At 41.6% G+C, this 24,945-nt stretch overlaps 4 protein-coding genes across 4 annotated transcripts; 1 reads left to right on the forward strand and 3 right to left on the reverse strand.

Annotated features, from left to right (window-relative positions):
- Positions 1 to 1,502: 1,502 nt before the first annotated feature.
- Positions 1,503 to 6,598, forward strand: LOC4342837 (mRNA-decapping enzyme-like protein). Its single transcript, NM_001422073.1, has 8 exons — positions 1,503 to 1,897; positions 2,003 to 2,043; positions 3,086 to 3,135; positions 3,517 to 3,661; positions 4,585 to 4,641; positions 5,156 to 5,276; positions 5,451 to 5,960; positions 6,257 to 6,598. The coding sequence occupies exons 1-8, from the start codon at positions 1,721 to 1,723 to the stop codon at positions 6,302 to 6,304; spliced, it is 1,149 nt and encodes a 382-aa protein (NP_001409002.1). The 5' UTR covers positions 1,503 to 1,720; the 3' UTR covers positions 6,305 to 6,598.
- Positions 6,599 to 6,821: 223 nt separating this feature from the next.
- On the reverse strand, positions 6,822 to 10,242 carry LOC4342838 (IAA-amino acid hydrolase ILR1-like 7). The gene is made up of 5 exons (NM_001422074.1): positions 9,808 to 10,242; positions 8,463 to 8,588; positions 7,845 to 8,159; positions 7,584 to 7,712; positions 6,822 to 7,412 (listed from the first exon to the last, which is right to left on the reverse strand). The coding sequence occupies exons 1-5, from the start codon at positions 10,225 to 10,227 to the stop codon at positions 7,029 to 7,031; spliced, it is 1,374 nt and encodes a 457-aa protein (NP_001409003.1). The 5' UTR covers positions 10,228 to 10,242; the 3' UTR covers positions 6,822 to 7,028.
- A 1,572-nt stretch (positions 10,243 to 11,814) lies between these two features.
- LOC4342839 (IAA-amino acid hydrolase ILR1-like 8) lies at positions 11,815 to 16,976 on the reverse strand. Its single transcript, NM_001422075.1, has 5 exons — positions 16,505 to 16,976; positions 14,415 to 14,540; positions 13,299 to 13,613; positions 12,979 to 13,107; positions 11,815 to 12,408 (listed from the first exon to the last, which is right to left on the reverse strand). Exons 1-5 carry the CDS (start codon positions 16,895 to 16,897, stop codon positions 12,025 to 12,027), a joined length of 1,347 nt encoding a protein of 448 aa, NP_001409004.1. The 5' UTR covers positions 16,898 to 16,976; the 3' UTR covers positions 11,815 to 12,024.
- Positions 16,977 to 19,626: 2,650 nt separating this feature from the next.
- LOC4342840 (IAA-amino acid hydrolase ILR1-like 9) lies at positions 19,627 to 23,147 on the reverse strand. The gene is made up of 5 exons (XM_015790439.2): positions 22,651 to 23,147; positions 21,604 to 21,729; positions 21,091 to 21,405; positions 20,797 to 20,925; positions 19,627 to 20,219 (listed from the first exon to the last, which is right to left on the reverse strand). Exons 1-5 carry the CDS (start codon positions 23,017 to 23,019, stop codon positions 19,836 to 19,838), a joined length of 1,323 nt encoding a protein of 440 aa, XP_015645925.2. The 5' UTR covers positions 23,020 to 23,147; the 3' UTR covers positions 19,627 to 19,835.
- Positions 23,148 to 24,945: the final 1,798 nt, after the last annotated feature.

Genomic DNA, 24,945 nt, shown 5'->3' on the forward strand with positions numbered 1-24,945 from the left:
CGTTTTGCTCTCCTCTCTCTTCTACATCATCAAATACTTGCATGGCAATAGAAAAAGCCTATTAATAGCACCGTTGTAAATTAAATGCGAGTTATACGTAAGTTGGAAGAAAAATCCTATATCTGAGCTAGATTACTAAGCAAATTCCTTACCATGCTTAGGAAGAGAAGTTATGACAACTTAATCCAGTGATGAACTTCTAACAAGTTTATTTAATTGCCGGTGTAGTAAGATATTTTCTATAGAGAGGAATACATAAATGTTCAAAATTATGGGACACATAAATAAAAACACCTTTTCAAAATGGTCCACTCATTTTTTTAAAATAGAATACAACGTACACGCTCTTATAAACGCGTGCACATTCACCCATGAGCACTTTGGGCACATATCTGAGATTCATGAAATCACCGTAGGTAGGTATATCGTAGTTGATATGTACGTCGTCTACCACTGGAAAAAAATAATACTCATGCGTGCACATGCGTGCACATTCACCCATGAGCACATTCATCCATGAGCACTTTGGGCACATATTTGGCAAGAAGGCTCGTATTTATGTAACCTAACCAATTAACCAATTAAAGTATGCTCACTTTGCAATGGTCCCTCGTATTTAACATAATATTAAACTTTAGTTATCATAAAGAGATTTGCTATATTTTTTTCAATTATCTAAGACTGCACATTACCAAGCTGGAATTACACTGCTATAGAACGCACACCTTTCTCCGGGCCATTTTATATTTATTTAACTACAAAATTTATCAAACTACATTGTTTTACTTTATTTTTAATCTAAGTTTGAATATTTTTTACAGACTTTGTATTTTTTTTGAACTATAAATCTATCTTATATTTAGGGATATATTACTTTATCGTTCTATCTCTTTATACTTTGTCTTAACTAGAAAAATGCCCGTGCATTGCAACGGGTAAAGTCTAATTGTTATATGGTTTACTTAATATGAAATTCACTGTGGGAGTTCGTTTTGATATATATATTTTTATAAAATCATGAGATGTAGTTAGGAGTCCAATCGTTTCAAGTTAGCATGTGAGTTTTTTTAAACAGATTTCTTATATGATTCCTTCTGTATTATTAAAAGTGAATGATTTTAAAAACCAACTCAAATATGGATATATATTTCCAAAAGCAAATGAAATTAAAAACCGACTTATACACGGATGACGTAAAATACTGGCAAAAATATCTTTAATTTTTATAATAGTAAAGATAAGCATAGAGTGCTGGCCCTGATGGGTTCCACCAAATTTAGTCACAAAAAAATTTCTCGAGCTTTTCTTTTAAAAGGAAAAAAAATAAAGCAAGTGACGTCTCACGTGCAGCCGGGATATCCAACAGCAGAGATACGGCTGACAACACAACGCAACACAACACCACACAACATCCCTTTCCTCGTATCCAAATTTCCGAATTAATATTAATCTAATTCAATTCAATTTAACTCCAAAAAATCCAAAAAATTAAATCCCTTTTTATTTCTTCCGAGTTCCGCTTCTTCTCCTTCTCTCTCTCTCTCTTCCCACGCGCGGCCAAAATTAGCCAAATCGACTCCTCGAATCATCCGAATCGAATCGCCCACTTCTCCTCTCGATCCGTCCTCCAAACCCTAGAAGCGAAGCAGCGAGACGCCGCCATTAGGGTTAGGGTTTGCTCCTCCTCCTCTTCCCTCTACACGAGGCGGCGCTGGCGTCCATGGCGCACGGCGGCGGCGGGAGGGCGAAGGTGACGCCGAACCTGGCGATGGACGAGGAGGGGACGCGGGTGCTCAACATCACCGTGCTCCAGCGCCTCGACCCCGCCGTCGAGGACATCCTCATCACCGCCGGCCACGTCACGCTCTACGACTTCGACACCAACCTCAACCAGTGGGTAAGATGGCTTTTTGTTTTTTTGTTATCTCTTCGATTCGTGGCTCGGTTGCTTCGCTTGGTTATGTGCTTCATGTCGATTTGGCCTGATTTGTTGTCGTTGCAGAGCCGGAAGGATGTGGAGGGGTCGCTCTTCGTTGTCAAGAGGTTCGTTCCAGGATTTGTTTCCTTCTTGTGTCTGAATTTGCTGATTTTAGTTTTCGGTTACTGTTTACCTGTTAGATGAAAGGTGTTACACGCCTCTAGTGATTGAGTTTGTTGAACGTATTGGGTGCCATTTGATTAGAATGATGAATGCAATATCATGCAGAACCTAGTGCTGATTAGTAGGTTTGCTTAGCAGAGGATCTTGGAGGTAGCTTTCATGAATTTTCGTTCAATATAGCATTATAGCTACAACTATTTCTTTAACACAGTGAATGACAGCGTTGAAGTGGCCCCTGTTCATTTTGTCAAGATCTTTATTTATTACAAAACAAAAGGGTTGTAAAGATATTCGGTGGTTGGTGAATAAAGTCCTAATTGTAAACATTGCAATCATTTGGTCGATTTTTCTTCTCTTGGTGCATTACATGCCCAAGTATGTTTTGTGTAAGAGTACACAATTATATTAATACTAATTTTGATATTAGAAGATTGCCAGATGAGATAGAAAACTTTGGCAGGGGATGGTGCTTTTTTGCAACTGTATTCTGCCAACATTACAGCATTTACACTTCTTGGCAATGCTTTGTCAGCACATTTGGTTTTGAATTCATTTCAGTGCTTAGGGGTTCAAGTGTTCCCAATTTGGAGAATGGATGATGAAACAGTCTGAAAATACCCAAAAAAAAAGGAACAGATAGAGTGCACATGTAACTGTGGAACATGGGAATTTTCAAATGAAATGCATCCCTGGTATCTAGAGCAACAAAGGAAAGAAACACCGCTTAGTCCATATTGATAGTGAATGACTGAATTCTCATTTTTATACAGTACACCATGGATATACCACATCCTTCAAATGATTGGATATACTTCAAATGGTGCAATGTGCCCTTTTTGCAAAGAGAATGTAGGAACCAACATTTTACTTAACCATATGTCTTGATATCTTGTCTCTTAATCATCAAATAATGCAAATGTATTAAAGTACCAATGAATCACATTTACTAGTTGTGTTGAATACCATTACATTTTTGCAATGCAGGAATGCGCAGCCCAGATTCCAGTTTGTTGTCATGAATCGTCGTAATACAGGTACGCTGCATGAAAATTTTCTTGGTTTTCTTAGAGTTGAAGTTTCTATAATTGGCTATGTTACAACCTTTGTAAAACCTGTGCGTGAAATTGTCAATCTCACTTGTCACACATGATTGTCATTATCAATGTGCATTTGGGAACTTGTATCGGCTTATTTGTGAATTATTATTCATTGAAAAATAGTTAAACTTCAATGCTAGCAGCTCTCTGATGAGCTTCATTACAAAACAGTTGATATTTTTGTAGAAACTTCATATTACAAACCACATAAACTCTAGGGTCAAGCAGCGTTTTGGGAGCTTTTTTGTTTGTATTACAAGACACATTCTTCTTCTATGTTGATTTCTTAGTATTTGGTTTCCTTCATCTTATCAACAGATAATTTAGTTGAAGATCTCCTGGGAGATTTTGAATATCAGCTTCAGGTTCCCTATATAATGTATCGCAATGCTGCACAAGAAGTTATTGGCATTTGGTTTTATAATTCCCAGGAATGCGAAGAAGTTGCAAATCTTTTTAGCAGGTAAATTCGTATTTCCTACAAATAATGCTCCTTTAGTCCTTTTAGACTTTAGTGTCTTTGTGGACCGTGCTCCTAGTTTCTTGTTGTAGATTGTCTGGTTCATGTATCTTGCTGCTTGTATATGTAGAATGACCTGAAATATCAACTATTTGTTTTGAGAAAATGTGTATATCGAGTTACATCAACATAAATTATCCTTGTAGACATCACTTTCTAATGCCAACTCCTGAAAAGTTCAGCCCAAAGGGGTAATATAATCAAGCAACATGATTGTATGAGATGAGCAGTGTCTACGGGTCACTGAAAAAAGGACATGTGAGTCATAGTCTCACAGGAATGATAATATGCAAGGGATTAAATATTTTGGTCCACAGTAGTACTCATATAGCTGGTTATACAAATAGTAAGAAAAATATTTCATCTCTCCATATGGTATATCGTGTGATTTTCTGTTCTGACTTGTATAATTTGTAGTTTGCATGCCAAATATATCAGGGCCGGCTTGCTTTTGTTGTTCTACATTGTGGAATCTGTCATTACAGTAACCGGCTTAATTAACTGTTATACCTGAACGATAGAAAAAGAATTATTTTTCTAAACTGCCACAATGTTAAACAGAACCAATCTTCACTTTGTCAGTATGTCACACTTCCAGTTTATCTTGCTTTTATTATATAGTTAAAATTGTATATCAATTATATGACATTTTGAAAGTTAAAATTATCGTGGATGGGAGGTACAATAAAAGAATATCTCTACATCATTGATAAGCTAACTTCTTACTTTGCTCACTTTAGGTCAGTTTAGTTAGAATTTAGAGCTTGCATAAGTTTAAGGCTAAATGATCTAGTAGCAATGTGCTTGTTTCATAAGTCGAGGCTTCACACTTTCTTATATTATTTTTTCACTTCCTGATCGTGAAGGATATTGAATGCATTCTCCAAAGCAACTCCGAAGCCAAAGGCTCCCTCTATTAAAAGGTACCTAAATGTGTGTTTTGCGCTTTTTGCGCTACATTTCTTGATTTGATTGTAGAAGTTGTGCTAATCAACATGATTATATGAAATATTACTTTACTTTGTTATGGAGCTTTTAAGAATATTTGTTGGTTTATCAAACAAGATTTAGAATGCTTCTATTTAGGTAGTTGAAAATTTTGTAGTACTTGAGGTTTCACATAGATCAGGTGGTTGAATCTTTTAACCAGAAGATATGTACAGTAGAAGTTACTGAAGGCATGTGTGTTGAACGGATTCCATCCTTTTTCTTGCAACCTTTTGCATGCCAGACATTTCTGTACTCAGATTAGCATGCGATCAATTATTCAATTTAAAATGAGATTAACATGACTCGTGGCTACTGCTTTGTGTTCATTTAATATTGTATCTTACTGCTGTATTGTAAACCATTCCCTTAATTTGTTGCTTTTGAATGTATATTTGCCATAAACTATGTTATTGTAATAGTGTTATACTGTCATCGATCTTATTTCAGTGAATTTGAAGAGCTGGAAGCAGCACCTACTTTGGTTGAAGGTCCACTAGAGCCTCAAACATCGAATATCATACCAGCTACTACCCATGTCCAGGAGGATCCGTTATCTGCATTCTTCAGTGTATGGAAAGTTTGAAATGAGGCTTTTTCTCTGCAGCTTCACTTTGTATCATATATTCATATGATCTGCTCATCTCCGTTCTAATCTAGCTTGTTTGCAATGGAAGCGTTCTATAATTTCTTCAAGATAGAATTTTGTATTTTTAGTCTAACAAATTTGGGTCTCTTGGAACAGGGAGCTATAAATGTTGGCAGTGCCTCTGGTTTATCAGTTGCAGGACAGTTAAATCAATCTTTTGGATCTACTCCTTTATCTTCACATGCACCAACAAGTATCAGTATATCTCAGCCTCCAGCTGTGCACCATTTGCTCCCTTCTCAAACTTCATCAGTAATATCCCCTGATGTTCATGGTGGAACTGGTGCTGTGGTCAACAGGTCAGCAAGCCTTCTAAATCCATCACTTTTTTCACCATTGACATCTTCTCAGACAACAATGGCCCGCACCAATCCTGTGGCACCTACTGCTCCACCTCAACATCCTCGCATCACTCAGCAACCACACAGTGCTCCCTTGCTTCAACCCTTTCCGTTACCTACAGCATCGCCTTCTCCACCATATGGGACTCCGTTACTTCAACCATTTCCGCCACCAAATCCATCCCCATCTCTTGCATCAGCACCGGTGTACAGCCCAGTACTGTCCAGAGAAAAAGTCAGGGATGCATTACTTAGGCTTGTTGAGGTATGCTGCAATAGCAATTTATGCACATTTCATGATTTATCTTTGTTGGCTCTCAGAGTTAAATTTTGTGATGAATTGAGTTAAGGCTTCAATTGAGGCATCCTGCAGGGCCTCATGCTTTGCTTAAATCATAGACATTTCCTGTTTCATTGTCTTGTGCATAATTCCCGTTGTACTAAGATGTCTCTCTAAGTTAGAGTTACAAGCCAGTGACACTTTATACCTTTATTTGCTAGCTATATTCCTGCATCTTTGGGTAGACAATTATTAACTGTTATGAGTGTTCTTTATGCCAGAATGATGATTTCATCGATTTAGTCTACCGGGAGATTGTGAAAGGATAGAATTAACATTTCAAGACAGCCTTCCTTCCAACAGGCTTGGTTTATGTTTGACTAGGGACTTCTATCATCTTTCGTCAGCTATTCAAGTTGCAGGACATGCTACTGTATATTTGTTGGTGTAAGTCCATAGGTGCACCATCCTCCATTGGCGGAGTTTGTATTTAAGTACCATTTTCATATCTGTAAAGACGAACTGAATCTATCTGCACGTTGGAATATTATGTGTTGTATATCCTTGGTGCAGAAAAGTTTTGCTCCATACATATCTGAAATCTTTGGTTTTGGTCGCATGCGAAATTGTGAGCCAGTTTCGTACATATATTTAGTATTGAAAAAACAAGTCATGATGATTAACAGATGATTTCACTTATGACAATGCATTGCCAAGATGAATATGACAAAATAGCAAATTTCTTACTACCGACCGGGCCAGAATAAACCATTAATTCAGTCAAATTTTGGATACTTATTATTACTAGGGGCAAATTAACTTTGGCTGGCAGCTCGCTTGTGCTTTGCACTGTAATTCACTCTATTATTATTTACCTTTATGCAAAATCTTGTACTAAATCTACAACTTAGAAAACACGAGTATTTCAAAAGCCACTGAAAGACTTAGGCCTCCTTTGGAACACACAAAATTCCCATGTTTTTTTTTACAAGAACTTACACCATTTTCTGTGAAATTCATATGAAATCCCCATGTTTACATGAAAAGGAGGCCTTAGAACGTAGCCGTAAATGCGTGCTTGTTCAAGTACTCCATGGCGACGGCCGCGTGCAAGGCGGCTCCTACCGGAAGCACATCCTCGTCGACGACGAAGTGTGGGGAGTGCAGCGGGTACACCTTCCGCATGGTCGTCTCGTTGCCGACGCCGATCATGAAGAACGCCGCCGGGAACCTCTGCGCGTAGAAGGCGAAGTCCTCGCTGCCCATGAACGGGGTGCCCACCTTGACGCCGTCTTCCCCGAGCACGTCCACGGCCACGGCCCTGGCGTGGCGGTACATCCCTTCGTCGTTCACGGTGGCCGGGTACGGGATGCGTTCCTCCTCCATGAAGTCGACGGTGGCGGTGCACCGGTGCACGGTCGCGTGCGCTTCGACGATCTGACAGAGAAGCATTTGTCATGTTGTTGATTGATCATTTGCGGTTATGGATTTACAAGGGCAGTGGAGAATTGTAAGCTGTTGGGGAGGACTATTTTTGTCTAATTCTGATGAAGCTGTGTTCAGAGCTTGAGATAGATTGGAGAAGAGTGCTTCTTTGCTCATGCTTACCTCTTTGATCCTCTTCTTGAGATATGAGAGGCCTTCTGATGTCAAGCTCCTGAAGGTGCCACCGAAAGATACCGACTCTGGGATGACATTGTAGGCATCGCCTCCTTTCATGAATGTCACGGAGATCACCTGACAGTAGCGAAAGGAGATGGTGATGTTATTTACTGCCAAGGAACACATCTGATGAACAGACTATGACATCAGGTGACATAAGGTAGGCTGGAAATTAGGAGAGTATATGCGATGCAGTCAAACACATACCGCAGCCTCAAGAGGATCAGTTTCCCGGGCTACGATCTGCTGGAGGCTGACGATGGCAGAGGATGCAGTGAGGATGGGGTCGACGGCGTTGTGTGGGCCTGCAGCATGACCACCCTTCCCAGTGATCGTTGCAAGAAACCGGCCTGATGCTGCAAGAAATGGCCCTGGCCTGGAGGTGACGGTGCCTACTTGAATTCTTGGATCAACGTGCAAGCCAAAAATGGCTGACACATCATCTAGCACGCCTTCTTGTAGAACATAGCGTGCGCCAGCATAACCTTCCTCTGCTGGCTGGAAGACGAGCTTCACAGTACCCTAACAGAAAACATGAAAGGCCTCCATTGGTTATCAAATAAGATTATTTTAGATTTATATCCAGTGTTTGGGAGATTACAGGAATCTTGTCAGTGGATTGATGATGCATCAACTCAACTTATCTTATGAACAATGAAGCCTTTCTGTACACATTTTAATGAGCACAAGCGATTATCAGTACTGTCAGTGGTCACCCTAAGATTTTCTGCCCAAGTGACTACGTTGTATAATGATCCTAATTTGCTAGGATCAAGCTCAAGTAATCAAGTTGACAAGTTACGGTCAATGCACAATGGTCAGTACCTTAAGGTCATCCTTCTGAGATTGAAGTAGCTTGGCAGCTCCTAGAAGCATAGTGGTGTGAGCATCATGTCCACAAGCATGCATCTTTCCGCTTTCCTCACTCTTGTGTTCCCAATCTACCAATTCCTTCCAAACAGTGAGCACAGCGAGAAAATAGAAGTGTTAATAAAATATGAAGAGTACTTACGAAAGTGTAACATGTGTTGTTAGATGGAGAGTTCTTTTTGTGCAAAAGCTATGGAATACATTTAGATCCAAGTAACATCTCCTTTACAATATCAGTAGAAAATTCAATCTTGGACACACTTGTTCCAATATTTTGTTATTCAATCAAGTACAAATTGTTTTAGAAAGCATATAATCAAACTTTACTATCTTTTATCTTTCATAAGCCAATTTAGGTCGATTATATGAAAAATACCATTGTCCTTATCAAAATTTTTCATAATATATATAGATCTTTTATTCTTTTAGTTACATATATCCATATAAAACAGTGCAAGAGATAGATATTGGAGACTATACCATTGTCCAAAACATCATATGATTCTTGATCAGATGGAGTAATTATTTTCTTGCTTGTCAGAATGTCAGTCACGGTACATTGAACTCAAGTTGGAGGAAGGATTGCACTTAAACATGCCTCAGTTTATCTAGATTGCACTTAAACACGCTTCAGTTTATCTAGAAGGCGCAAGTATAAACAACACTAGTAGTACACCAATTTTCCTACTGTCCTTTGTTTCCCATATATATTGCCCATCCGATTCGATGATGCAATAGATTTATAGTGTACTGATAACTGGCAATTGGTTGGTATAAGTATTTTTACAGCTCAATAAAGTTACGAGTAAACATCACGTGGTATCCAAACAGATTACACAACAACAACGAAATGCAAAAACTCTAGCACCTCATGGAGGAATGCAAGATAGCCTAGCCCAAAGCAGAGGCCAGAGATGCACGCCTGATCATCAATTTTGCCTTTAATTCCTTCTGTTATCCATTTATCAATGTTTTGTTGGGTCATCCGAGTTGTTAATGAATATATTGTACGAACTAACAGGCTCGGTTATGCTATATAATTGAGATAATTTTGTAACAGCAATTGACTAATTTTCACTACAGTGAGTAAGCTCCATTTCACTAAGCAGAGGTCAATGCATCACGAACCAATCAGATTTGACATAATAATTTGAAACAACCTGAATCTAATCAGTACTCCAATGCACTGGAAATTATCCCCGACAACCCAAATTAGCCGTTCATCTTCTCCCTCCCAAGAGAATCCACCCGGAATCAATCAATCAATCACACGATCCTAATCAAGAGGAGGAGAGAGTACCTGCAGGGGGAGCGCGTCCATGTCCGCCCTGAGCGCGAAGACGGTCCCGGCCCCAGCGCCGTCGCCGCCGGCGATGGTGGCGACGACGCCGGTGCGGGCGACGGGCCACTCGTAGGGGACCCCGATCGCGTCGAGCTCGGCGCGGACGAGCTCGCTGGTGCGGACCTCCTCGAACGCCAGCTCCGGGTGCCGGTGGATGCTCCGCCGCAGGCCGCGCAGCCACGCCGCGAACCCCGGCGCGCGCGCCGCGGACAGGAGCTCGCCGCCGCTGCCGCCGCCGCCGCCTCCCGCGGGCGCCGCATCCGCCGCGGCCGCCGCCGCGTGCGGCGAGGGGTGGGACGCGAAGAGGACGAGGAGGAGGAGGAGGAGGGGGAGGGCGAGAGGGAGGGGAGACGAGGATGAGGAGGCGGCCATGGCCATGGCGAGTGGAGTAGCTTGTTTTACTTTTCTTTTTCGAAAGTAAATTTCATTTTCACTACCTTTAGGTTGGGTTTGATGGTTGCGTTTGATTGCGAAGGTTGAGAACTTTCCTTCCGCCACGAAAAATAAAACGATTCATTAGCGCATGACGAGTAAATTACAGTTTGTATCAATTTTTATCTTTAAAATTTTACTTTGAATTATTCTACACTAAATTTTTCACTTTGGACCGGTTAACTTTGCCATATTTTCGATTTAGACCACTCAACTCTCTTTAGGCCCTTCACAGTGTACCGTGCCCTTAGTCTATCTTTCCAACTGCCCCCTAAGAAATAGGAGATGAAGACACGCACAGAGCAACAGACCATCCAGTGCAACGTTTCTTCATATGGGCCCCACTATATTACGGAGAAGCAGCAGACGCACATAGAAAGAGAGGCACAGTTTCTTTTTTTGGCGTGAGGGAACCGGACCCTCGCTAGGACACGAAAGCCTTGCAAAGACACGGGACCCACCTCTTTTTTTCTCCACGTCAACATTGAGCCTAGCTGGACCAATAAGGTAACTCGCCACATCAGTGCACTGTGAAGGGACTTACTATTTATGTTATCTCTATTTTGGTTAACATATAGCTTGCATATAGACGGGAAAATTCACCGATGTATCGAAACCGATTTGATTGAGATTGTTGATGGATGCTGAAGAAATTATTTGGGGGTGGTAAAAAAATAGCGAACATACCCGGTCCAAAGTGAACAAATTGGTTAAGGGTGACCCAAAGTGAAACATAGATAATAAAATTTGGCTGAAATTGCAATTCACTCATTAAGTATTAAATAAAAAATAGATTAATATATTTTTAAGCAACTTTCCTATATATATATATTTTTGAAACATATATTAGCGGTTTGGGAAGGATGCACGAAAAACGAGGGTGTGAAGGATGAGAAAAGGCACTACCGAACTCAGCCTTAATAACCAAAGTTTCATAGTGAAACTAGACAAATTTGTCTTTTCATATAACACCATATATAATTATCTTTATTTATCTTTTATCAGGGTTTATAACTATACACACAAGTTAGCACAGAAACAACTACGAAGTACTTAGCAGGTTATAAAGAATCTATTAAACAAATGGGATTTTATTACTACATATAAATATTCATAGAGCAGATTTTATTAGTACGCATGGAAAACAGAGCGGTCCATTAGCGCGTGATTAATTAAGTATTAACTATTTTTTTTTTCCAAAAATAGATTAATTTTGAATATTTTTAAAGCAACTTTTATATAGAAACTTTTTTTTTGCAAAAAATGCACCGTTTAACAGTTTGAAAGCGTACGCGCGGAACACGAGAGAGAGGGGTTGGGAACCCTTAGCAAAGAACACAGCCTTAGAGTTGAGAGCGATACATGCATATAATGCGGTATATTCACTCCATCTTAAAATAAATCAACTTTTATAAATACATTTGAATATAGGTAGTGTTCATGTTCGTATATAAAAAGTTAATTCATTTTGGTGAGGTAGGGTGTATTTTTTAACGCTGGAGTCATGCTCTTATGCTCCTGAATCAATGTTTTACGTACTCGGTTGCAAATTAATTAATTTATGCCAGCAAAATTTATTCAATATAAAATGCCCAAACTATCACATACCGTAATAAATCACACACATAGTATTCACTAGCCAGCAAGCTATGACAAATACTCATTTCTTTTTCTAATTATTTTCACCACAGGTCGATCGATTGCTTGATACGAAGTATATTTCAATTGGATCACACACGAGATTCACGAGCAGTCGTGCTTGTTCAGGTACTCGATCGCGACGGCGGCGTGGAGCGCCGCCCCGACCGGCAGCGCGCGCTCGTCGAGGACGAAGTGCGGCGAGTGCACCGGCCGGACGGCGGCGGCGGGCCCCATGGTGGTCTCGTTGCCGACGCCGATGAAGAAGAAGGCCCCCGGCGACCGCCGCGCGTAGAAGGCGAAGTCCTCGCCGCCCATGCTCCGGGCGGCGACCCTCACGTTGGCCTCGCCGAGCATCGCCTCCGCCACCGCCTTGGCGTGGCCGTACATCCCGTCGTCGTTCACGGTGGCCGGGTACGGCCGGAGCTCCTCCTCCAGGAAGTCGACGGCGGCGGCGCAGCGGTTCACGCCGGCCTGGGCTTCGATGATCTTCCAAATTTAATTACAAGCATTATTCATTATTAATCATTATTAGTGATCACCACCACGCAGGTTTCAAATTTTCTGTTCGGCCGATTCTACCAGAGGTCACCGATATACTAAAATTTTAGTCCAAAATTTCCGAAATTTTAAACAAATGTTGGTTATATTTGAACAAAATATTACAAATTCACAAAAAAAAATAAAAAGTTTAAAAATTTCAGCCGAAATATTATCGTATCGGGGGTTCCGAAATGACCGAATTTAAATTCATTCTGAAATTTTGAACCCTGCCACCACGGTTAAATCTGTTTACTTCCTCTAGTCGAAAATATTTGACGTCGGCTGCTGCAATTAGTGGTCCTGGCATCAAATATTTTTAACTAGATAAAGTACTATTTTTTATATTTCTATATTTATTTTTTGGAAAACCTTAAAAGGTTATATGAAACCCAAAAATAAAAAAATGTGACATATAATACAGGGTTTTATGATCTAAACATTTCATAAATGGATAGATTTAAGCTGTACAGTGGAATTGTTGCAATATTTTCTAAGTTTGCAGTGAGACATGTTTACCTCTCTGATCCTCTTCATCAGATATGCCAGGCCTTCATCAGTCATGCTCCTGAAGGTGCCTCCCAGCGATGCAGATTCAGGAATGACATTGTAAGCATCACCTCCTTTCAGTATTGTGATAGAGACCACCTGAAATTAATTAATCCACAGCAACCAGGTGATCCACAAGTCATTCTAGATTTCACAATGTCACAGAAGCAAAATTGTATTGCTGCACAATAACAGTATAATTAATTTCTTCCTATTATAATATTACTGCTACTTATATATATGCAAAGTCACAATTAGAGCAAATTAATGAAATCGATCGGTCACATTACAGCAGCCTCGAGAGGGTCGGTCTCCCGGGAGACCAGCTGCTGGAGACTGAGGACGGCGGAGGAGACGGCGACGACGGGGTCCACGGCGTCGTGGGGGACGCCGGCGTGGCCGCCCTTGCCGGTGAACGTCGCGGCAAACCGCGCCGCCGCCGACATGAACGGCCCCGGCCGGGACGCCACGACGCCGACGGGGAGGTTCGGGATGACGTGGAGGCCGAAGATGACGGAGACGTCGTCCAGGAGGCCCGATTCCAGGACGTGGTACGCCCCGGCGTGGCCCTCTTCGGCTGGCTGGAACACCAGCTTGATAGTGCCCTGTAAATGGAAGCAAAAAGAGCAGGGTTTTTTCATCTCAGAATGGAGGGAATTATGCCAATTTATGGTATTTCAAACGAATTATTTTTAAATTTGCACTCATTTCACTGAAATTATATACTCCCTTCGTTTCATTTTAAGTTTCCATGTCCATCTTATTTGAATTTTGTTTTGAAAAATTAAAAAAAAACATAAGTCACACATAAAGTATTATTTATGTTTTATCATCTAATAATAATAAAATATTAATCATAAAAAATTTCAAATAAGACGGACGATCAAAATTAAACATGGAAACTCATGGCTATGCTTAAAATGGAACAAAGGGATTTTTTTTGGCTGAATTCAAACAAATTCAAAATTATTGGTTGGAGGGACATATCATACTAGGACCAAATGGTTGACAGAGAATTTCGGAAATTTTATTCGGAAGTTCTTGAACGTTGAGCAAGAGCCACATGGATTCATTCACCTCGCACTCTTAAGTTGGCCTCAATAACGTTGTTTTCAGATAATAGAAGAATATATGTCCTTGGATTGATTTTTTTGAACCAGATTGAGTGATGACTGACGAGCCTTCAGAAATGAAAGGCAAAGAAGATTCAAATTTGGCCATCTTTGTTTAATAAAATGATAAAATTTCTCAAGCTACCAATTGTTTCATTTACTTGTAATACATGCCGCTATACGTTTTATTTGACATTTTGACAGACTCGCTGTTGGGACACAAATATCTGAATTTAATTTCACCATGGCTATATAATTAAGCATATGTTTGGAAAAACTTGGTTTGCAGATTACCTTCAATTCATCCTTCCGAGATTGAAGTAGCTTAGCAGCTCCAAGAAGCATTGTCACATGAGCATCATGTCCACAGGCATGCATCTTTCCTTTCTCCTGGCTCTTGAATTCCCAGTCTACGAGCTCCTGCCAAAAGGAAATATCATAGTCAATGAAAATAAGTTGGTACAGTCAGGGGCGGATCCAGGAATAAAAAAATTGGGGGGCTCAATTACACAGTTTCTTCAACCTATCATTCATGATGAGAAAATTGAAGGGGGTGTTCCGGGGGTATCCATGGGTCTTGTGGGTGTAGGGGGGACTCGAGTCCCCCTGCACCTACGTTGGACCCGCCCCTGGGTACAGTTACCAACAAGGAATAAGTAATGATATTTGTGATGCTGAAATTAAATAGACTACGCTCATATACAATTTCATATTTTCGTTCAAAACAAGAATATACAATTTCATACGAGGTTGCTCTTGCTGCCGAAATATCGTTTGCGAATCCGTCCCTTGATACGACCAAAACACAATACATCACGTCTATTTCCACGTGTCATTTCGTCCTTAATTGTAGGGCATCAAATTCGATTAGAACAATGCTTTCTTTTTCATAGAAGAATCGCATTTCTCATGCCCACATGAGAAATAAGTAAATGTTTATTTCCATTAAAATGTTTTGTAAGACTAATCTATATATTGGGTTCTAATATCTCTAACTATATATTTTAAAAGTTACTGATAGTCAAAGTTTTGATGTGTATAACTTTAACCTTATTCAAAACGTTAAGAATTATGGGACCAGAGAAAATACTACTTATCTCAAAATAGTAATAATAAAACCCTAATAATAATGGTACCATAACTTTATTTTCTTGACGTCAATTTTATTTGTTTGATGATGTATAATGCTCTTTTATGTGACAGAAAATAGACAATTTGTTCAAACATTGTTGGAGTCATGTTCAGTGTCTGTTAATGATTGTTTCACTTGGTTTTATGATGCGTCAAGACAAACTAATTGAACAATACTGATGGCAAGAGTTTGTGTTTGGCTGATGCAATGAGATTTGTTGGTTGTCATTTTCAAGTCCATATTATAAAGTCGAAAATTGATTCAACCTCAGGTAATTTAAAGCCGAAACAGATCAATAAAAAAGATTCCCAAGTGGAACATCATCGGCAGACAGTGAACTTAATTCCAAGTTTCCAGCAATGTTTACATTATAAAAACCAAGTGAAAACAATCATTAGCAGACACTGAACATAACTCCAAGTCTCCAACAACGTTTGCATCATAAAAACCGCAAGTAAGACAACCATTAGCAATTTAGCATATAAAAACAATCTCTTAATAACTCAATTAATCTTGGCATGTGTAAAGTTGAAAAAAAAATCAATGAAAGGGATTTCCTTAACCATTTCTCTGCCTTTCACTTTCATAAATTAAGATTTGTCCCGACATATTCGCTTGCCTTTTTTTTCAAAACCGGACATATATATTCTCTTGCTAATGATACATAATCCAAACTACATTACTTACTGTTTTTCTATAACCAATATTCACATCTCACTATGTTGCTGTTTTCTCTCGGGGGGTAAAATAAAATAAAAAATATCCGTACTGTTTAACACATACTCCCTCCGTTTTAGGTTATAAGATGTTTTGAAGTCAAACTGCTTCAAGTTTAACTAATTTTATAGACAAATATAGTAATATTTATATTACCAAATTAGATTTATTGAATTAATAATTAAATACATTTTTATAATAAATATATCTTCGGTCAAAAATATTACTATTTTTTTTCTATAAATTTAATTAAACTTGAAGCAGTTGATTTGAACCAAAGTCAAAACAACTTATAATATAAAACGGTGAGAGTACTAATCATTATCGATAGTTTGACTATTCATTCCAAAGAGCGTTAATACAAAGTAAAATCCTTCCAATTTAGCTTCTTTTCTCTATCATTTCTAATGAAAATCAATTCAGACTCTACCTTAAGATGATTATTCCCAAACGAAGAATCACACAATTAATCAAGGCAAATAATATAGTATATGTTAGTGTTACTACTATACGGTAGTACGATCACCCAACCTACCTGCAGCGGGAGCGCGTCCATGTCGGCCCGGAGCGCGACGACGGGGCCGGCGCCGGCGCCGCCGTCGATGGTGGCGACGACCCCCGTCCGTGCGACGGGCCACGCGTAGGGGACGCCGATCGCGTCCAGCTCGGCGCGCACCAGCTCGCTCGTCCGCACCTCCTGGAACGCCAGCTCGGGCCGCTGGTGGATGCGCCGCCGCAGCCCGGACAGCCACCCGGCGAACCCCGCCGCGCCCGCCGCGGCCAGCAGGTCCTCGCCGAGCGCCTTCAGCGCCGGCGAGGCGGCGGTCGTCGTCGTGGGGAGGTGGGCGAACAGGACGACGGCGGCGGCGGCGGCGACGAGGAGGAGGAGGCGAGCAGAAGCATTCGGCGGCGCCATCGAGGTGAGCATCGAAGCCGGCAGAGTAGGCAACAAACTGCAGCGAGTGAGTGGGTGAGTGACGGTTTGCTTCACCTGAATTGTATGATATGGCACTGGTTACCGATCTCTCTATCTGGTTTGGTTGTGACATCGCATGGTCCGCGCCCACCGCTTTACACGTGGATGGGCTGGGGGTAGAGCGGTGGTCCCTGTATAATATACTCCCTGACACCGTTGATATTTTTAAACATGTTTGGCCGTTCATCTTATTCAAATATTTTTTAAAATGTATAAAACTATATGTATACGTAAAAATATATTTAACAATAAATTAAATGATAGAAAAAGAATTAATAATTACTTAAATTTTTTAAATAAGACGAATGGTCAAACATTTTAAAAAAGTCAACGGCGTCAAATATTTTGGGATGGAGGGAGTACACGCCAACCGCTTTACACGTGGATGGGCTGGGGCTGAGGCGTCAAGCCAAGTTGAGTGAGTAGGATTGTGGGTTTGCTCCTGCCCTTTGAGTTCTTGGGCGTCAAGGCCCTCACCGGCTCACAGCTTTGACAGTCAAGCCCAATAAGGGTGGCACCACGAAGCCAGGCCTTTTAGGGAGCTTCTAACATCAGCAACAGCTTCTTTTAAAAGTAGAAATAGAAGCTCTTTCAAATGGTTTAACTTTTCGTTCAAATTCTGAGAATGTGTGTAGTTGTAGAATAAGAAAATGAACTATAAACCAGAAGCTAGGAAATCTAGTTTTTCCAGATTCTTAGAAGTTGGTTACCAACTAGCTGTTTCTTAGAATATTAAATTCCCCCAAACAGGTTTGAGGACTGTATGAGGAGAGTGGTGAATTGGTGACTCGAGTCGAGATCAACAATGGCCGTCTCACTCTAATCCTAGGTGACGAGAGTGGTGACCAAAACTCATAGGTTTCTCTAGGGTTGGCAACTGGAGGCAGGTTAGCCAGGAGCAACCCCACTTCCGACCCCCGACTGGCTCCTTTGGCCCTGGCCCTGAAGAGCACATCGGGGACAAACCAGGCCCCGCCCCTACACCCGGCGAGCGCCCGAAACCCGCTTGGGGACTCACCGTGTTAGAGAAGAAAATGCAAGAGAACGCAAAAGTGTAGGGAGTTGAGGCCGGAGCTCATCGATGACGAGCTAGGGTAGCGAGGCGGTGGTAGGCTGGTTTGTCGAGAGGAGAAGCGGACGCATCAGAGCATAGCAGAGCTGCAAGGCAAAGGCAGGGAATAGAGCTAGGTGAGCGAGCTAGATGGGCAAGATATGTAGTGAGGCAGGTGACTCTCGGCGTGTAGATTGGCAAGCGGTGAACTGGGAGGCGGAGGCTCGCACATCTTGGAGGTGGAGGCTCGCTCTATCGTGCATCTGGGAAGCGCAAGTGGAATCGCACGACGCCACGAGGGACTGTCGCTCTGTGAGGAGCAACGGCAATTTGGTCAGGAGTGAGGCTAGGGCGATGCATGGCATGCTAGAGTGGTCCGCGAACGCATGTGGGCACTGTGCAGTGCATTGTTTGGTTGTGTGTTTCATGTCAATGCATGGTCTGAAAGATTAAAAGCGATGGAGTGGCCAGCGACGGGGGAGGATTGGATGGTTGACGAACCTAGGACGTGAGCCAAATGAGCCAACAAGCGGTCCATGAGCCAGGTTGGGCTTAGCATGATTCAAAAACAAGCTAGGAAGTGTGGACTTGGACTTGTTTCGATTTCGAGTTAAGCTGAGCCATGGAAACCCACAAGCTTGAGCGTTTTGTTCACCCTATGAATGATTTCTCATGTCTTGTAGGGGTGAACAAAACACCTAGCCGAATGTGCATGCCATAATTCCCTTAATTTGTACCGACCCATCCCAAAGTCCCCCTACTGTAGGCTAGAAATCCCTCGTGCATGTCTGGTCCAGCTAAGGCACTCGTGGTCGTGGTCATGTGACTCGTGTGAGTGCTAGCTTATCGTACGTGACAAGAGGGACCCCGTGTCAAGCTGGTGTGAGCGGGTACTTCGTGTGGAAGAAGACACTTGAGAAGGAAGCGTGTAAACCATACCATTGACTGACGGAATGCCATGGGCCAGTAGCCCTCCAATAAGCGTAGTAAAGAGCTTGCTATGGATATTGCAAATTGAAGCTATTTGATGTCTGACTCAGGTCTATATGACCAATCGATCCAAATGCTCTAAGATTTCACTTTTGTTATATATTCCATATATCACATTAAATTGATATCATACTCATATAATACGATTCACTTTCAAGATACCATGTTAATATCATTCATTTTCAAGATGCCTTCATGGTGAAATAGCAGACACGTGCGTCTTAAATTCTCGTGCTAAAGAGCATGGAGGTTCGAATCCTCCTCAAAACATAAAGCATAAGGCCATTCCTAACCCAAAACATTAGACATAGTTTCCATAAACTCCACATCATCAAGAAATTAGTGCTAGACACCACTCTTTCAATGCAAACACCACTATTCCATACTTAAATTTAATGTACTTATCTCACATGATGTTTTGTATATTGTGTAGAAACCATGTCTCATCCTTCTCTTTCCTTATTTATTCACTTGCCACATCACTTTTCATCCTATGTGGCAGCTTATTTAATCTATGGACACCATCCTAGTTATTGGGTTGGGAATAGCCTAATAGAAAGAATACACATTCAATGATCATTCCTTATAAAAGTATTCTGGAAATCCGCGGTTGTCGTCTCCTCTATATTGAGGTCCTTCGTAAACTTAACGAGGTATTTTATATCTCATTTAACCTATATTTTGAGAAACAATAGAATTTTTGCACTAAAATATAGCACATGCCCTATGTATGGCGAGAATGTGTACGCATGCTACGTATCCTCTACACATACTGTACCTATGACCACCAAACGATACTTCTTTGCCTCACGCACATGCATGCACAAGCACACACTGATCCTTAATTCTTCACATGGACGACGCGTGCTTGGAGAGGTAGTCGATGGCGACGGCGGCGTGGACCGCGGCGCCGACGGGGAGTGCGGCCTCGTCGATGACGAAGTGCGGGGAGTGCGTGGTGTGCGCCGCCCGGGCGCTGCTGGTGGTGGCGTTGCCGACGCCGATGGTGAAGAAGGCGCTGGGCATCCGCGCCGCGTAGAACCCGAAGTCCTCGGCGCCCATCAGCTGCGGTGCCACGCGGACGCCGCCGGCGCCCAGCAGCCGCTCCGCCGACGCCCGCGCGTGCGCGTACATCCCCTCGTCGTTCACCACCGCCGGGTACGGCCGCATCGACTCCTCCATGAAGTCCACGCCGCCGCCGCACCGGTTCACCGCCGCCTGCCCTTCCACTATCTGTCCAATTTTCGGACGAAAGTATTCTGAGTTGAAATTCAGTAAAAAATGAATAATTTTCTAGGATTCTGTATGTTGTCATTAGAAATGTAATGGAGTGATAATCTATATGAAGCAAGAATGTTTGATAAATTTCATGCGAAATGGGTGATTTGAAATTTGAAGATAAAGATTGAATGCAATGAAGTGATTATCTGTCTGAAACAAGAAAACTAGACAAATTTCAAGCAAAAAAAAATGGTGAATTTGGAACTTCTTTTGAAGTTATACGCATTGAAAGGGGATGAAAATTTCGAAATTTTGCAAATTCGATGCAGCTCCGCCTGCCCTTCCACGATACGAGTGAATTTTGAACGTAATTATTCACACTTGAAATTCAGTACAAAATGAATTGATTTTCTAGGATTATGTATGTTGTCACTAGAAATGCAATGAAGCGATTATTATCTATATGAAACAAGAATGTTTGGAAAATTCAAGCAAAATGGTGAATTTGAAATTTTAAAGTACTGCTTGAAAGAGAACATAAAAATTCAAATTTGTGGAAATGCTGGAGAGAAGTAGTTAATTCAATTGCCTCTTTGATCCTCTTCATTAGATATGCTAAACCCTCATCAGTCATGCTCCTCATGGTGCCACCAAACTCCACAGACTGAGGAATAACATTGTAAGCTTCTCCTCCTTTCACAAAGGTGATGGATACCACCTGAAATTTCATTTCACAAGGAAAAGTCAATAATTGCACTGATCCTTCCAACTAATCCACACACATCCTGATTTCCTTTCCTTCAAAATTTCCACAAAAATGTCCACTCTGAAAATGAAGCACCAGAAAAATCAAGGACTAGAACCAGTTAATCGTATCGCATACCGCGCCCTGGAGGGGATCGATTTCGCGGGCGACAATCTGCTGAAGGCTGAGGATGGCATTGGATGCAGCGACAACAGGATCAATGGCGTCATGGGGGAATGCAGCATGGCCACCCTTTCCAGTGATAGTTGCCAAGAACCTGCCTGACGTTGCGGCGAATGGCCCAGGCCTGGCTGCAACCACGCCCACCGGAAGAGCCGGATCGACGTGCATCCCAAACATCGCCGACACGTCGTCGAGGACGCCTTCCTGAAGAACATAGTAGGCACCTGCGCTCCCCTCCTCTGCTGGCTGGAACACCAGCTTTACAGTGCCCTGGTGATCAAGAATTCAAGACAAAGAACTGAACAAGCTGTAATTTGTAAACCCTGAACTTCTGGGATGCTCACAGTACTAGACTAGTGAGCAAAAGGCTGGATCAGTCGTTTGGATATGAATTACAAATTATAAATGCTGGCTATATTGAAGTGAATTTCACCATGGTACAATGAATTTTGTGAAAGAAAAATGTACCTTGAGTTCGTTCTTGCGTTTCTGAAGTAGCTTGGCTGCTCCCAGAAGCATTGCAGTGTGAGCATCATGGCCGCAAGCATGCATTTTCCCGTTTTCCTGGCTCTTGTGTTCCCAATCTACCAATTCCTACCAAATGACGATATTATAAAAATTAAGATCAGTATGCCCAAAAAGAAAAACAAGCAAAGGGTAGCAAGGTTTTTCCGAAATGATAATGAGACCATGAGAGCACATCAATACGCCACACTCCAGATATTAAATATATCGAAGAATGCCCATGCCCTCTACACCATTACAAGTACAACGGACAACAGTTCGATATCTTCAGTTTAAACAAATGCTATTAAGTATTAATACAAAAATTGTAGATGGCTATATGCATCTCTTTAATGATTCAATCTTTTTTTTTGTGGGTTGTGATTATTGTTTCACCATGTGCATACCACATGCCCTTAAATTCGTACCCCAAAAATAAAATAAAATCGTGTGCCGTATTTAGTAGAAATAGAACAATGGTTTTTGGAAAAGCTTTTTTTCGGTTTAATTTTATTTTTCAGAGGGAGCCTGACTATATCTGCTAGCTTAGATAGTATAACTACAGATTACACAACTTAACGAGATAATGAGATATGCATTGTACATGTCTAAAGTCCAAGCAGAGTAGTCAGAAGATAAGCTAACCAAATCATTTCCGATACACTGTGTAATGGTAAATTGGTAATGCCTCCATTTTAGCAAGGAGAAAGGAGAACGTGTACGTAATTCTTAGATTGGCGAAGGGGCGATTTGATTAAATTATATTAAACTCAATTGTCAAGATGATCGAAAAAGTCTGACTATACTTCAGAGTTCAGACTGAGTGGGAGAATTTCCCCCCAAATAATTGTTTTTTAGTGGCCAAATTATTGCCAAGATGAAACGAATTGTCTTCAAATTCTTGATCATAGTATTACATCAGAACAGAAAGAAATTCATGGCCGTCCAAATCCGATGAGAGACGCTGCCACGTGTCATGCAGGGGGGAGAGAGAAGGAAAATCGCACGGACCTGCACGGGGAGCGCGTCCATGTCCGCCCGGAGCGCGACGACGGGGCCATCGCCGCCGCCGCCGCCGGCGATCGTGGCGACGACGCCGGTGCGCGCGACGGGCCACTGGTAGGGGACGCCGATGGCGTCGAGCTCGGCGCGGACGAGCTCGCTGGTGCGGACCTCCTCGAACGCCAGCTCGGGGTGCCGGTGGATCCGCCGCCGCACGCCGCGCAGCCACTCGGCCATCCCCGGCTCGCGCGCCGCCGCCAGGAGGTCGTCATCCCCCGCCGCCGCCGCCCACGCCGACGCCGAGGCGAGAGCGAGGCAGAAGGTCAAGACGAGGAGGAGGGGGATGAGGCGAGTGGTGGAGGAGGAAGAAGCCGCCATGGCGGCGGAGGAGGATGACGTCAGCGCGCGCGCGCTTCGTTCGCGTGGTTGGTTAGGCGTGTGGTGCAGTGTGTGAGAGGAGTGAGGGCGGCGCTCGCTTGCTTTGCTTTCGTCTCGGGCTCTCCTCCTTTCGTTTCGGTTGCCGAACGAATCCTTAAAAAGGATAATGGAATGCAGCGAACGTCAGCGTACACGGGTGAGCAGTGAGCTTACCAGGAAAGGAAATGTTTGGGTTAGTGGCTAGTCCTAGGTTAATCAAGGTTATTAAAAGACTAACAATTAAGTGTGTGATAATGCAATTTTTTTCCCTTTTCATACTGGTGATGAAAAACGACGGTTGATGGGATGGATGGATGCATCGTGGATTAGAAGCAAATATGGTGCGTCGGTGTGAGGGGTGAAAATGGTACAGAAATTTACAAGATTTCTAGCTGCAGTTAATGTTAATATCTTTTGTAAATGGTAGCGGAAATGGGATGGAGGTTTTTCCGACCATTTTATCGGTAGTCGTATTTGTCCGATAATTTTCATTAAAATTTCAAAAATTCTTTAACGGCTTAGCCAGCCCTACCCATCGGGAACCCATAAATGAAGAAAGTCTAACAGGTTTGTAGCCTATTAGGAAGGAGAAGTGGTCAAGGGGAAAACGCTCCTAGCCCTAGGATGTGGCACTTGGACTTTGCTAAATTTTGGTCTCCTGAACTTATCGATGTTGAAGTATTATTGAACTTTATTTATATTGTGCGTCTAACTTATTATCATATCATTAATCATTATGTAACGGTGTTATGTGGAGTGTGACAATGTAAGAATGAAGTTAAAAAGTCATCTTCATGCATAGTTAAATGTGTGACTATACCATACTCCATTGTTTTCGACATGAATTTTTGATTTTTGACCAATATTGATAGATTTCGTTCCACCGATCCTGTTTCTAATATAATGATATTACCGATATCCTTCTTGGATCTACAGTTTTGATTCTATTTTAAATATATAAATATAAATATAAATATAAATATATATATATAAATATATATATATATATATATTGGTGCAGGGTTTTTCCGACCGTTCTCTTCCCTAGTCGGTGTATTTTTTTTAGGACGGGTGTGGTTGCTTCGATAATTAGCTTTTTCTTTTTGGGATGTATGCGATGCCTTTTTTGATCAAATGACGTGTCCAGGTATGACTTTTGGACTAAAACGCTAAAAAGCTAAAATGCCTTTTTTTTCCCAGGCATGACTATGTTAGAAGCATCAAGTGCTAAAATGCTCCATTAATTCGTAAAAAAAATATAAGCATTTTTTGGACTTATCGGTCAATCCCTAGTATAAAGGGATTAGATGGGATTAAAGTGGTTAATTCTAGAACTCGATAGACATAGAATTATTTTTCTCCAAATTCTTTTCAGGGAAGAATTAATAGAACAAGTCTTTTTTTTTCTTTTAATAGATTAAGAATGATATAAAATAAATTAAAATTATAACGTCCCTTATCAATAAGGGAGTGGTGGGAGGTAAAATTTGTCAGGATTATGGATATCACATATACCCAACAGTAATCAACTAAGCTCGGCAGGGCCCACCATATATCAAGTCTTATACGGAATTATACCTCGTATATAGAAGGAGTTTCAAATAAGGAATGACAAATAGAGTTATATATGGAAACTATAAGAATTACTCGGATTGTATCCATATTGGTCTCCCTAATTCTACTTGGACAAGGGGATATCTATGGGTATAAATACAAGACCCCCCTAGAAGGAGAGGGGACATACAACAGAACAGAAGTACAGAACAGACACAATTAGACATATCGACACACAAGCCAGACATCGATATCAGAGATTAGCCTAGACAAACCCAATCTGGTGCCTACAGAGGCCGACAAGAGGGATCTACCGCCATCTCTGATCTCGAC

Source organism: Oryza sativa, chromosome 7 (assembly GCF_034140825.1).
Source record: "Oryza sativa Japonica Group chromosome 7, ASM3414082v1".
Taxonomy (NCBI): domain Eukaryota; kingdom Viridiplantae; phylum Streptophyta; class Magnoliopsida; order Poales; family Poaceae; genus Oryza; species Oryza sativa.

Excerpts from the sequence above, each read along its gene's own strand:
- LOC4342837 (NM_001422073.1), top strand. The coding sequence starts at position 1,721 with ATGGCGCACGGCGGCGGCGGGAGGGCGAAGGTGACGCCGAACCTGGCG. Across the intron at positions 2,044-3,085 it reads TCGCTCTTCGTTGTCAAGAG|GAATGCGCAGCCCAGATTCC; the intron begins GTTCGTTCCAGG and ends TTTGCAATGCAG. Across the intron at positions 4,642-5,155 it reads AAGGCTCCCTCTATTAAAAG|TGAATTTGAAGAGCTGGAAG; the intron begins GTACCTAAATGT and ends ATCTTATTTCAG.
- LOC4342838 (NM_001422074.1), bottom strand. The coding sequence starts at position 10,227 with ATGGCCATGGCCGCCTCCTCATCCTCGTCTCCCCTCCCTCTCGCCCTC. Across the intron at positions 8,160-8,462 it reads CTCAGAAGGATGACCTTAAG|GGTACTGTGAAGCTCGTCTT; the intron begins GTACTGACCATT and ends GTTTTCTGTTAG. Across the intron at positions 7,413-7,583 it reads TCAAGAAGAGGATCAAAGAG|ATCGTCGAAGCGCACGCGAC; the intron begins GTAAGCATGAGC and ends CTTCTCTGTCAG.
- LOC4342839 (NM_001422075.1), bottom strand. The coding sequence starts at position 16,897 with ATGCTCACCTCGATGGCGCCGCCGAATGCTTCTGCTCGCCTCCTCCTC. Across the intron at positions 13,614-14,414 it reads CTCGGAAGGATGAATTGAAG|GGCACTATCAAGCTGGTGTT; the intron begins GTAATCTGCAAA and ends TTCCATTTACAG. Across the intron at positions 12,409-12,978 it reads TGATGAAGAGGATCAGAGAG|ATCATCGAAGCCCAGGCCGG; the intron begins GTAAACATGTCT and ends TAAATTTGGAAG.
- LOC4342840 (XM_015790439.2), bottom strand. The coding sequence starts at position 23,019 with ATGGCGGCTTCTTCCTCCTCCACCACTCGCCTCATCCCCCTCCTCCTC. Across the intron at positions 21,406-21,603 it reads AACGCAAGAACGAACTCAAG|GGCACTGTAAAGCTGGTGTT; the intron begins GTACATTTTTCT and ends CTTGATCACCAG. Across the intron at positions 20,926-21,090 it reads TCGATCCCCTCCAGGGCGCG|GTGGTATCCATCACCTTTGT; the intron begins GTATGCGATACG and ends ATGAAATTTCAG.